The sequence below is a fragment of the Dermacentor andersoni genome, chromosome 2, assembly GCF_023375885.2.
Source record: "Dermacentor andersoni chromosome 2, qqDerAnde1_hic_scaffold, whole genome shotgun sequence".
NCBI classification, from domain to species: Eukaryota; Metazoa; Arthropoda; class Arachnida; order Ixodida; family Ixodidae; genus Dermacentor; species Dermacentor andersoni.
In genome coordinates this window covers 22,061,914-22,074,098 of record NC_092815.1, presented here as the reverse complement: position 1 = coordinate 22,074,098, position 12,185 = coordinate 22,061,914, and the positions used below count along the sequence as shown (strand labels likewise).

The window sequence follows — 12,185 nt, the reverse complement described above, 5'->3', positions numbered from 1 at the left end:
AGCTGACGGTCTCTGCCAACTGCACTAAAGACCCACGCAGATACGCCAAACATTTTATCTCTTCCTCCGTCCCGAACTGTAACGAAGCGAATGCGAGTAGACGCTCTTGGTAGCTGCTGAAGCGTCGTCGTGGCGCATGACCTCTGAGATTTGTAGAATGACGGTTGCTTTCTTCGCGCCAAACTGAACGCCATCCTTCGCGCTCGCGAAATGTCATGTGAATGGGTGCGACCTAACGCCGTAAAGCCGACAACCAAAGCGAATGCAACTCGAATAACGATGCGCCAGTAACGGTCGCCAGAGCGTCGCTCTAGCGTGCCACTTGTACAGCTTGCCGCTTTTTCCAGTGCCGCTTGATTGCCTTTCGCCGGTCGACTCTTACGTCGATGTCTGTTCGGCAGCTCTGCAATGGCTGTGTAGCCCGTTTCTGAGTGTTGCTGAGCCCCTTCAACTGTTTCACTTGTTGCGGAAAGGTTGCTGCTCTGCCGCGTACGGACACACTGTCGTCAAGATGCAGGCTCCGTGGTTGTCATAAAATGTTGTTACCGATAATTCAGAATTATTCGGCTAAGAAAAATAAAGTAACTGGATAGCTGTCGATGAAGTTAACAGTTGCTTTTTCTTCACATTTACATGCAGTAAAGTGTAATTGCATGCAATTACATGCAATAAAGTGTAAAATACGGGCCTTGAACGGCGTTACGTTCTCGCATGTGGCAGGCTTACGAAAATCCGACATAAAATTCTAACCAGCATGTTTGCATGATAACTAACAACGCTCTTGGAAGCAAGCATTTGCTTTGATTGCTGTTTAGCATTGTGCTGCTGCTGTTAGGACTGAGGCGTCTGCGTGCCAGTGAATGAGCAAAAAACTACATTTTGTCAGTATCTAAGGCAAAATGTTCAGTAGTAGAGCTTCGTAGATTAGGTGGATACTAGCTACCTTATGGTCATCGGTATCCAGATTCTGTTGACTTGGTGTTTTCTTCTTTCGCGCCAACAGTTGGAATGAACAGACGACAATCATTCGCAAAATTTCACGCAATGACTCTGGAGGCCCCCATAACAAAGGTGAGTTAAGCGCCCTAAGGTGTGAACTTCTGGGACCATGTCCACCCATCGCGCAAGAACTGCCCGGCTACTTTAACGAACATATGCTCGATAGCGGGCCAATGCGCTTTGAGCCACCACGCGGAAAGCCCGATATGTCATGCTTTTCAAAGAGGGACGCGGGCAATGCCTAATACGATTGTGTTTCTTATTCTTTTCTCTTTTTTTTTTCCAAAGCATGATTCTTGTTGGGAGCAACGGCCCTTTGATATGACGGCGCAATCTGTGTGCAGGCTTCCTTTTTATCTTTGTTTATTCAGAAATGGAGAATTCTCAGCCAAGGTTTATTCTTAAGATTTATTCTTGGATTTAAATCGCACTGGTACCAATGAAATGTCTTTTGAAAATAATTTGAGATTATATCAGAAACTTAGATTAGGACCCGATTCAAAATTTCCCCTTCCCCAAGTGTAGGGTAGCCAGCCGGGCACGTCCTGGGTTGCTCTTCGTCTCTCTCTCTCTCTCTCTCTCTCTCTCTCTCTCTCTCAGACCGACGTTTGTCAACGCTGTGCTTTAGGCGCCTGGTTTCTGTACTGTCATACTTTCTTTTTTACAGCCCAGCCAGAAAAAAAAAATCTAATCTGTGCCTCGTACAACCTTATACGTATTGACCAAAGGGACCATAAATTTAAATCGGGTCCTAATATAAGTTTATAATATAATCGCAAATTATTTTCATTGAAAATAATAATGAGACGAATAAAACAGGCAAGTTTTGAAACTCGTGATAACTCGCATGTCAATTTGTAAACTGCATTTGATGTTTCTTAATGCAAATGAATTCCGCATTGTAAACTGCAGTTCATGTGAATTTGTGGCTTCAGCCATGGGAGGTTTGAGAAATTTCACTGGTGCCAGTGCGATTTACATCCAAGAATAAACCTTTAGATGCGTCCACTTTCTACACTGCATCAGGGCCTACTCGCATGCTATATCTGCTGTAGACACCTAGCCACAAATTTAGAAACTTGTATTTTGCATTTTTGGAAGATTCGCAATTTATTTCTACTCTTATAAAATGTTTAAGGGATAATAAGCGCTTTGCTCGTATCGGTCAGCAGAATTTTAACTTTTTGTTTAAATGCGAAGTACGTAATTTAGATTGTTTTGGCAGTTACGTGATGAGAGCATTTGTGCATTTTCTTTGTGTGTTCGTGTTTTAATGAACAAGCCATAGCTGGATACCCGGCTGGTGCTCCTATACTGTTTAGAGGCGGGACACTCTGGTAGTTTCTGTTGCAAGCTGCCGGCGTAGGTGTCCCGCGCGAACGCCCGCGACTCCATCGCTTTATTCCTCGCACCAAGCTGCGCGTTTGTTTAGTTTCGTGATTGTTCTGTTGATCCACCAGCCTGTACAAAATTAACAGGCACCTAAATCAAAGAAAATGTAAAAAAGATGAACTTTGGATGTTTAAGATGTCTAGTAAATGTCGCCGCCAGAATAAAGCTGTGGGCGGACATAAAGGAAGAAACGTAAAATAAATTAAAACAAAAATTTAACCTGTCTAGTAAGTACGTCTGACCTTTCCTCTGCCTGTTAAGCACTCGGCGGAGAGTTGATTGAGTCATCTGTGAGTGTGCTTGGTAATAGCTCCTGAAGTGTGTGAGGATTCTTCTCGTACAACCGTCCGGTGAGTGCATCCCACTTGTGATATCAGAAGCACTTTAGGTCTTGCGCTATCGTGTCGCCCGTGAAACTGCGATGTCATTCACAATTAGTATCATATTTTTGTTTCTTCTCTTATTGCACAGTTACTTTTCGGACACCCTGTGGCCAACACGTTGCCATACGCCAGTTAAACGTAAAACGTATCCTAATCTGTCGCTGTACGTCCATAAACCTGTAACACGTATCCTGATCCGAATAAAAGACTATTCGATTCTAGACCGAAGAAGTCGTTGCGTAAACCTGGTAATCTTCCCCATTAGGTTTCAACGCAGCTGACAAGAAAGCTGTGAGGTTGGTGGGCTGGATGAAGAGCATGTATAGTTAAGGCAGCTGTGATGACCGTTAAGATAGACGAAGCTTATGGCATTTGTTCATCTATCTAAGCTCGTTGCGCGCTGATCACAACCCGAGGTAAGCCGCATGCAAAATATAGTCACGTCACCGCTATCTGCGGTTGTCGATTACGAACGACGCTAGGTCTTTTTATCGCCGTCATGGCAAGAAACTTGACACATGGTATGAAAGCCTGAATGCAACTGGAGCGGTGACCGATAAATCTCACTATTCTTCGAAACACTTTCACCAACGCCCTGCATCGTATACTCGAGCGACACGACCGTAAAACTGCGACATCGAGCAAACGAACAGGCAGCGAAAACCAAGAATATACCCGACGTTGTTCACCAGGCCTTAGACGTCAAGGTTTCTTGGCAAAGGCCACATCTACCGGAAAGTTACGTTAGCTTATATAACCGGCCTCTTTAGCTTGTTTTATGTTAGTATGCGGTATGCATAGGATAATTTAGTATTTAGTATGCATATGGCGCGATATGCTTAGGGTGAACAAGTGATTTCTGTTTGTTTGTTTTTAATAGCATACAGGTAAATATGCGCAAGGAGGTCCGAGAGCACTAGGCTGTAGGAGGACCAACAAATATCACCAATTTGTCAACAAATATTGCTTTTCTTCGTCCAGGTACGCAATCAAGCACATAATCTGATATGGTACGGTATGTAGCTCAATTGGGCAATACACGGTGCAGGCAGCTTTTCGGGCCAAAAAAAAGGGGGAGGGGGGTAAAATAGTACGTCTCGGCGTTTTTGTGTATGGCGCTCTGTCCGTGGCCCAGGTCATCAACATGCTGGTGTCGACACAAGAGAACAGTTCGGCCATGGTGGCTCAGGCATTGGACCGCGTCATCGAAATCCTTCGCTCCACAGAACTCTACAACCCGCAGCTGGGAGTCGGCCAGGGCAAGTCCGAGGACCAGATGACGTCTGACTTGGTCACTGGACTGATCAACGTGCGTTTCCTGCTCTACCACTCTCTAGACAACTACATCCGGAGAGAAACGTCGCCGTAGTTTGATGACACCACGCTTAGGCGCTGGCTGCCGGCTACGCATTCGATTAAGTGAACTGAAGCGAAGTTTATTCTTCTTTTCAAGGAAAAGTGAGGACAGGGCCATAAGGCAGTAAGGCCTGACGAGGCCACGGTACCCATACAATTGACAGTAATAATATAAAAACCAAAAGATGTACGTAGAAGGTGCGACAAATATGTCAAAACAACGCTACAATGCGCACTGTGAAACTTAATTAGGGAAAAAGACAACCATGTGCAAGGTAATACGCAAGCACTCAGTCATACACGTACAGATAGATACAATGCATACATGACTGGTGAATGAAGACACAAGAAATGCGACTACAGTACTTGTCCGCAACAAAGATAGATAGAGAGAAACATGTATAAACAATATGCCACTTTCGACTTCCTTGAAGTGCTGTGCTTTTTCGATGCTGTTTCACCTGTGCGTTTGGTTCACCGGCCTTCCGTGGCCCGATACTACGAACTGTGGTTGCTCAGGGCATTTGATACGACGGCATTTATCCCTGCACGAGAAGCCCAAGACATCGAGCGCTGTTCACAACTGCGTTCGGGGCTGTAGGCGACACAGCGATTTTAACGAAACGTAGGTAGCAAAGGACATTCACATTCCCGTGCATTTCGTAAGATATGTTCAACTATACAGCTTAAGCACAATTATACTGTCAGGCAACAGCATGTCATCCACTCTGGCGCCATTAAGTTACACTTAAACGAAGTAAGTTACGATGTTGAAAACAAATTTTTCTGTAGATTCTTGGTACTTTAGAATGGAGGGCGCAAATAGCAAGATATTGAAAATTTGTAGCATTGTGTCTCGACTCACTAGGCCTCTAAAAAACTGATATCAAGATTTTATGAGCATACTTATGTAGTGTTCAGACATGCATCAGTTTCGCATGGCGTCAGTTTCGCCAGAATTAAGTCTGAGCTGTTTGCACTTTAGGTGAGCGAATCTGCTTGTTTCTCGGAGCTACAGTATATTACAAATTTGGGGTTTCTGCATGTTGAAAAGCTTAAAAAATATAAATTGCTGTAAAATATTGAAAGATTAATGTCCTATTTCCATCACCCTCCGTTATGCCATTTCCCTTCTTAACCCAGTGCCCAAATCGGTGCAATAGCTTACTAATAATATCGTATCTATGGTCCGCATCTATTTGCGTGTAGGAAAATTCGGTGTTGTGCCAGAAGTAAATAGTTGCTGTAATACTCATTAAACGAAAGCGCGACAAGGCAGAGGTGGCAATAAACAGGCTAGTTGTTACCCACCACGTACGCATTGACCGAAGGAGGGACACGAGCGAATGAAACAAGCGCAAACACGGTGTTCTTTACTTTGTTTGTTTTCACTTCGTGCGGCATTAGACGCGCGTGACGGCGCTTTGGTGCTTCTCGCTTGCAGACGGGCCAGAAACCGACGGGCGTGCGACGGTTGTCCCACGAGACTTCGCTCATGAAAGGTAACTGCGACGCGTGTGTAGGAAGAGCCCTCTTTTTTTTTTTTATCATTCTCGTTATCCTTATGCGCTTGGCCGGCCCGGACGCAGTGAACGTTGTGAATGCGACGGCTTCGAGCGGCGTTCTCCCCAGCCTGCAGACGGCGCCACCCAAGATCAAGGAGTTGCTGGAGAATGATGTCAAGTGGGAGTTCGACATCATCGAGCTGGAGACGCTAACTGGACGACGGTGCGTATACGGCCGTGCGGATAAGTCCGAAACACTGGCGCGAGGATCATAAATGATCCTGTGCAGTTTTCGAAATCGATTGTGGGAACATGAAACAACCTTTACGCATGTCGAGCCTATCTTCATTGCGCATGTTTTTTTTTTGTTTTTTTTTTTTTTTTTTGTTATTATTGCGGCTCACTATCACCACAGGGCCTAAGTTTTTTAAAGCTAGCGGCGGGAGCAGTTCCCATGCTTCTACAGAGCGACAGACAAACGATGCAACGCGTTTTGCAGGCCTCTCATCTGGCTGGGATTGTCGCTCTTCTCGAAACTCAACGTGCACACCAGCCTGGAATGCGACGACGCCACCATCCGAAATTGGCTGCAGCTGGTGGAGTCTCACTACCTAGACAACCCGTACCACAACTCAACGCACGCCGGCGACGTCATGCAGGCCACGGCCTATTTTCTGCTCAAGTTACGAAAAAAGGTACCACCTCTGACTTAAACACTTACGTGTTTGGTCTGTTTCTCTTAAGAGCGAGGAGGATAAGAATCTTCACCTTCTGGAACGCCGAACTTGTTGCCGGAACATGGCCAGGCAGAAGTGCTGGACAGGCGAGAAGTGACTTAAAAACATTTGGCAAGGGCGACGAGTCACCGGCAGCTTGTAATAATCACTTCTTTAAATGGGTCATTTAAACAACTGCCTCACTTGCAATACATATAGACTACGAAGCCTACATTTTGTACCGGAATCCCTTTAGAAAGCATCCTAGCTTGCTGTTTCTTGCCTCGCTGTGTTAGTGCAGAATATAACCGGGCAAAGTTCCAGTCTAAAATGACGTGCCTACTTGCACCGCTTTGCTCGAGGGGGTCATATTTTGAATCAATGTACATGTATTTCGCCTTTGCTGCAGCTACGAATTGTTGCGGGTATTTATGTACAACTATAAACCGCAACTGGCGTTTGTGCTAAAGTAACGTGCAGTCTGACTACTAGCAGGCCTCCTCTTTTTGTCGGAGGTATTTCTGGTTGATAAAACAGTGATTGCCTTTTGTGTCATAATAGTGCAAAGCCTGGGAACTCTCGCTTGTTCAATATTGAAGGGAAGGTAATTCCATAATTATGCGCCCATGTAAAAAAAACTTGAGTATAAGCGTCTACTAATTACTGGAGTAATAAGGTTACTTGTTCAACGAGTAGATCGAGAATTCACATGACGCGCGCAGTTGTGAGCAAGAATTATAGCCTTTCAGCATACACCAACCATTCTACAAACCGACGTCTCTTATTTTAGGACCCTGCCGGAGAACATGCGAGTTAGACAACGCCACGATAAGACGGTGCGCATACATTCATGTTGTCGCTCATGATATATCAATCGGTTACTTGCAGGACATCTTCGATCCGCTGGACGAGGCGATCTGCCTCATATCGGCGGTGATACATGACATCGACCACCCCGGGAAGTCCAGCGCGTTCCTCTGCAACTCGGACCACGAACTGGCCATCCTCTACAATGACCGGTGCATTTTTTTTTTTTTGCTTGGTCACTACTAAGCCTGCAGTGTCTATAGACAGCAATGTAGTCCGATAAACTGAGTGACAACCTTTGATAGCATGGAATGTACCTTACAACTGACGTCACGAACTATTGGTGCTACCACTACCGCTTTTTGTTTTCTTTTCTGTGAGCACGGGCAGAATAAAAAAAGAAGGGGGGGGGGGGGGGGGGGAGTTGATGTGACTGTGGAAAATTGTACGACTTGTGCGCCGACGGTTAAAAAAAAGTTGCCGCCTTCTAAGCTGAACCATAAATCGGCCATGGATGTGGGTGTTATCGGGTTCCAACACTACCGATCATCAAAACTACAGACAAATGGATGTTGCAAAGAAAGTTATACCAAAACGGCAGAATTCAATGCGCCTACAATAAGCGGAGAACCCGCCAAGAAACCTGCGTAAGGTCAAGAACTAATACTGAGCAATTTAGAACAATGTATTTCCGAAGAATTGCAATATGTGTTACCATGAAAAATGCTTAAAACGTTCCGATACAGAAACCGCGAAGTTTCCCCATGCACAATCCTAGGTAGCATTGTTTCAAAAGCCAGGTAGCACATAGCAGTAAGAATGTCTGCTTTACGTTTCTTATACGGTTGCTTCTTCCTGGTGAACAAAGCGTTCACGTGGCAGTTTTTAAAAGTCATGATCATCATCAGCAGCAACAGCAGCAGAAGCGACAACCTATTTTATGTCCACTGCAGGACGAAGACCTCTCCCTGCGATCTGCAATTACTCCTGTCCTGCGCGAACCGCTTCCCCCAAAATTGCAATGTGATTAGCCGAACGCCCCGGACCATTTCGCATCCTTTAACGTGCACCCAAGGCACCGCGCACGTGCGTTTTTGCATTCTGCCCCGATCTTAATGCGAAAGCATCGGCCGGTGATCGAACCCGCGACCTCGTGTTCAGCCGCACAACGCAATGGACACTCAGCCACCGCGGCGGGTCACGCGGCAGCTTTTTATTGACGCATGTGGTTATCGCGAACTAGCGCTATGGTTTCAATTAAAAGCGTGTTACAAATTGTCACTTAATACAATTAATGGACAGAAATTTGCGTTCCGTAGGAGGATCCATTGTTTTAGCCTCCCTTAACTACCTGTGAAGCAGGCTTTACATTGCGTGCATCAAGTGTGAAAAAGAGCCTGCTTGCCGGTAACGCTAAACTCGTGCAATGTGGTATTTTTCGCCGTTTCGCAATGTGCATTTCTTCCTCTCCAAACTCATGGCCTTGTTGCTTTGGGCTGTAATAAGAGTAACATGCATGACCTTAAGAGCATGTTTGTGCGCACACCCGCCGTGGTTGCTCAGTGGCTATGGTGTTGGGCTGCTGAGCACGAGGTCGCGGGATCTAATCCCGGCCACAGCGGCCGCATTTCGATGGAGGCGAAATGCGAAAACACCCGTGTACTTATATTTAGGTGCACGTTAAAGAACCCAAGGTGGTCAAAATTTCCGGAGTCCTCCACTACGGCGTGCGTCATAATCAGAAAGTGGTTTTGGCACGTAAAACCCCATAATGTAATTAATGTTTGTGCGCAGCTCTGTGCTGGAGAGTCATCACGCTGCGTTCGCTTTCAAGTTGACGCTGTCGGACGAGAAAGTGAACATCTTCCACAAGCTGGACCGTGACGTGTACCGCTCGGTACGCCTGTCCATCATCGACATGGTGCTGGCGACTGAGATGACAAAACACTTCGAGCACCTCTCCAAGTTCCTCAACGCGTTCCAGAAGCCCATGCAGGATGAGGAAGGCTTCGATCCCGAGGTAGTTGGCCACAAATAGCGCGGTAGTTTTCGGCATTCTAGTAATTGCAGGCCTCGCAATATTTTTCACAACTATTGCCGTGTTTACTCGAGTGTAAGCCGATAATGTTTCTTTAGAATAATGTACGAAAGTTGGTGGTTGTTTTAGATTCGGAAATGCGGTTTCGCTGCGACCGCCAGTCACTGCCGACCGCAAGAAGGTCGATACCTCGAGGTGGAAAAATTCTTCGCAAGTGCATTCCAATCCGAAAAGCTCGTACACAAAAAACACCGAAGCTGCATAACTGAGTTATCACACCTTTAGAATGTAAAACAGGGAGCTTTTAGGGAGCACAGGTCTCGAAGCCATCTTCGCAAGTTCCCCAAAGGGGGCCGTCGATGATGGGCTGAAGGAACCCTAGATTCGCAGCAGGCGGTATCCTCGGCAGGCCCGTGTACACCAAAGCCGGTGCCGATGAGATGCTGACGGGACGCTGGTCGGGCAGAAACACGAACTCTGAGGTGCTTCATATGTAGCCCAAACTAACGGTTATCTTTTGCATGTTCTTTTCGCACTCGAACGTGTTTTATTTTTCGTTCGTCTTACATTCAAGAAAATATTTATTTCCTGACTTTCCATATTTTACGAGTTGGCCTAGATTCGTAGGCCGCCCGAAATTCTTATAAATACGGCATGTTCTCGTATGGCGCTGGCTCACTTATTTCGGTCTCTGCTGCATTCATTAGCCCATATCGTCTTTACTTGTTGTCGTTAAAACACCGCTACAGCATATACAGCGTACATACTGCTAGCTGCTCTAAGTTGTAGTCAACAGTGACATAGTGCCACATGTGCCACATGCCACATGTGCCAGGTACATGACGTACCGAGGGCGAATAAATCGTGCTAATAGCTCATCACTGCTGTCGAAAGCACGAGTATTCTCGAGCACTCGAGATGTGTTCTGCTGAACGGAGACCTTATTTAATCTGACTCATGGTGACAACAGTACAGGAACAGAGGGACGTGTTTGACGATAACGCTAAGCAAAGAGGCACTGGGCTTCAACCAGTACTTTTACTTTCACAAGTGCGCGATAAATATAGATCAAGTCCGGCGTGTAGAAATAAGAAAGCATTTGGACACAAACACAAATTCTTCTGCACTCGCTCGTGTTCGCCGCATATTCACACTAGTCCGCCTTATTCTTATAACCGGATACAAGGCATTGCGTCTCTTCTCATCGAGGAAGCCGTATATCAACTTATTGTATTGTTTGCTTTGCGGGCAAGGCGTACATCAGGCGATTTGATCAGTGCTTATATCAAACGCTTAACGAGCACCATGCTAGCTTCACAAAGACCACTTCCACCCGTTAGAGCATTCATTGTCGTGGCGGCGTATGTGCTCCACTCTTTGATAGTACTTTTTTATACGAATGCGTCAAATGGCTCATTGAGCGAAGAAACCGGCGTCTCGCAGTAGCTACAGCTCGACAGGCGCGGACGAAAGGAATATTAAAGGACACAATTGTTAGTTAGCGCCTTATTGTGTCCCCTTCTATTCCTTTCGTCCGCGTCTGTCACGCAACAGCTACCATGAACACTCTTATCTTTTTTTTTTCGAACGTCCGATTTTGTGCACATACACCGTACACTTCAGTAAAAGAAATATGATTGAAAGTCGATTAAAAGTGTGATTGATTTTCTCGGTGTTAAACATTCACCGTGATTCGAAACCACGAGGCTCGCTCAAGTCAAATCCTATTTTCCGTAGTGTCCACATATCCCCATACTAAAGGAATTCACCATACACATACGCACAGCGCTATCTGTTTACCATGGTTTCACCAGAATTTCTCGGTTATCACGCTGCGGTGCGCTGAAGTCGCTTCGCGCTGGATGTGACGTGTTAAACAAAATGGCAGAGGAGCCTATGAACGCTGTTATGGAACAACACATTGTAATGAAGTTACTCATCAAAGAATGCCCAAGACAGACTAAAATTCGTACTAGACTTCATGCTCAGCATGGTGACAAGATACTAAGCCACGGCGCAATATTTGAGTAGTGCAAACAGTTTCGATATAGCTGGACGTCGGTGGAAGACGATGACGGACGAGGCCGGCTCGTCGGTAATGAAACTCTTGGCGCAATTTTAGAGCGCTGCTCTTAGGTGCCCGTTCCTGTGTTTAGAGTCGGCGTCTCTCGGCGTTGTCCTTCAGCGTAACCGAGCGAACGAGCACAGCGAAGGATGAAAGAGCGGAGCGCAGCAGGGCATGAAAGACGGCAATAGCGAAGAGAGCGCGAGTAGAAAAGCGGGGAGGAGGGTGCAGCGGAACAACGAGGCGGAAATCGGAGGATGAGGGTTTGGCGAAAGGCGTGAGAAAAAAAGCGTAGTGCCGCCAAGACGGGCTCTGTGATGACCACGGCTACGAGATGGCGGTGGAGTAACGGGCGTCGTCTGCTCACTGATGACGCCACCGACAAAGTATATGGAAACAAAGCGCTGCATGAGCGGACAGATGTCTGCGGCGGCTGCGGTGAATCGCGCCCACGCGTCACCCACGCCGTCCTTCGTGGTCTCCCGATTAGCGAGGCGGTCGCACAACACTGCGCTCCGTTTGCGATGTGCCTCACGACACAGATTGCCCGCGACAGCCAGTATATCGCAAATGAAAACACCTATAGAGCTGCGTTCAAATTTCCTATTAGGGAGGATAGTAATCGTCGGTGAACTTTGTTTTAGATGAATTTGCCGTCATTTATCGTTATTTCCTCCTTGGTGTCTGAGACCATCAAAGGCGAGCACTGCTGTGAGGTTTTCCAACGTGTACACAGTGCACTCGGGAAGGGACGACCTGGCCTGATTACAACGGGACATTTTCTTCAAACAGGACAGCGCGTGCTAGCATACAACGCACCGCACAATGTACACTTTGCAGGATCTCGGCTGGCAGGTACGCTGTCGCATCCGCCGTACAGTCTCGACCTTGCTCTAGGTGACTGTCTTTTGTTCGAACAACTGA

At 46.5% G+C, this 12,185-nt stretch overlaps 1 protein-coding gene across 3 annotated transcripts in view; it reads left to right on the top strand.

Moving 5' to 3' along the window:
• The window catches only part of LOC126542828 (high affinity cAMP-specific and IBMX-insensitive 3',5'-cyclic phosphodiesterase 8B-like), a 386,400-nt gene that overhangs the window by 367,342 nt on the left and 6,873 nt on the right, over positions 1–12,185 (top strand). For all 3 annotated transcript variants that reach the window (XM_050189936.3, XM_050189939.3, XM_050189938.3), the window contains 7 exons: positions 1,004–1,071; positions 3,910–4,083; positions 5,575–5,632; positions 5,720–5,858; positions 6,135–6,330; positions 7,240–7,370; positions 8,953–9,178. In XM_050189936.3, coding sequence (XP_050045893.1) covers positions 1,004–1,071; positions 3,910–4,083; positions 5,575–5,632; positions 5,720–5,858; positions 6,135–6,330; positions 7,240–7,370; positions 8,953–9,178 — 992 coding nt within the window. The remainder of the gene's footprint in view (positions 1–1,003; positions 1,072–3,909; positions 4,084–5,574; positions 5,633–5,719; positions 5,859–6,134; positions 6,331–7,239; positions 7,371–8,952; positions 9,179–12,185) is intronic.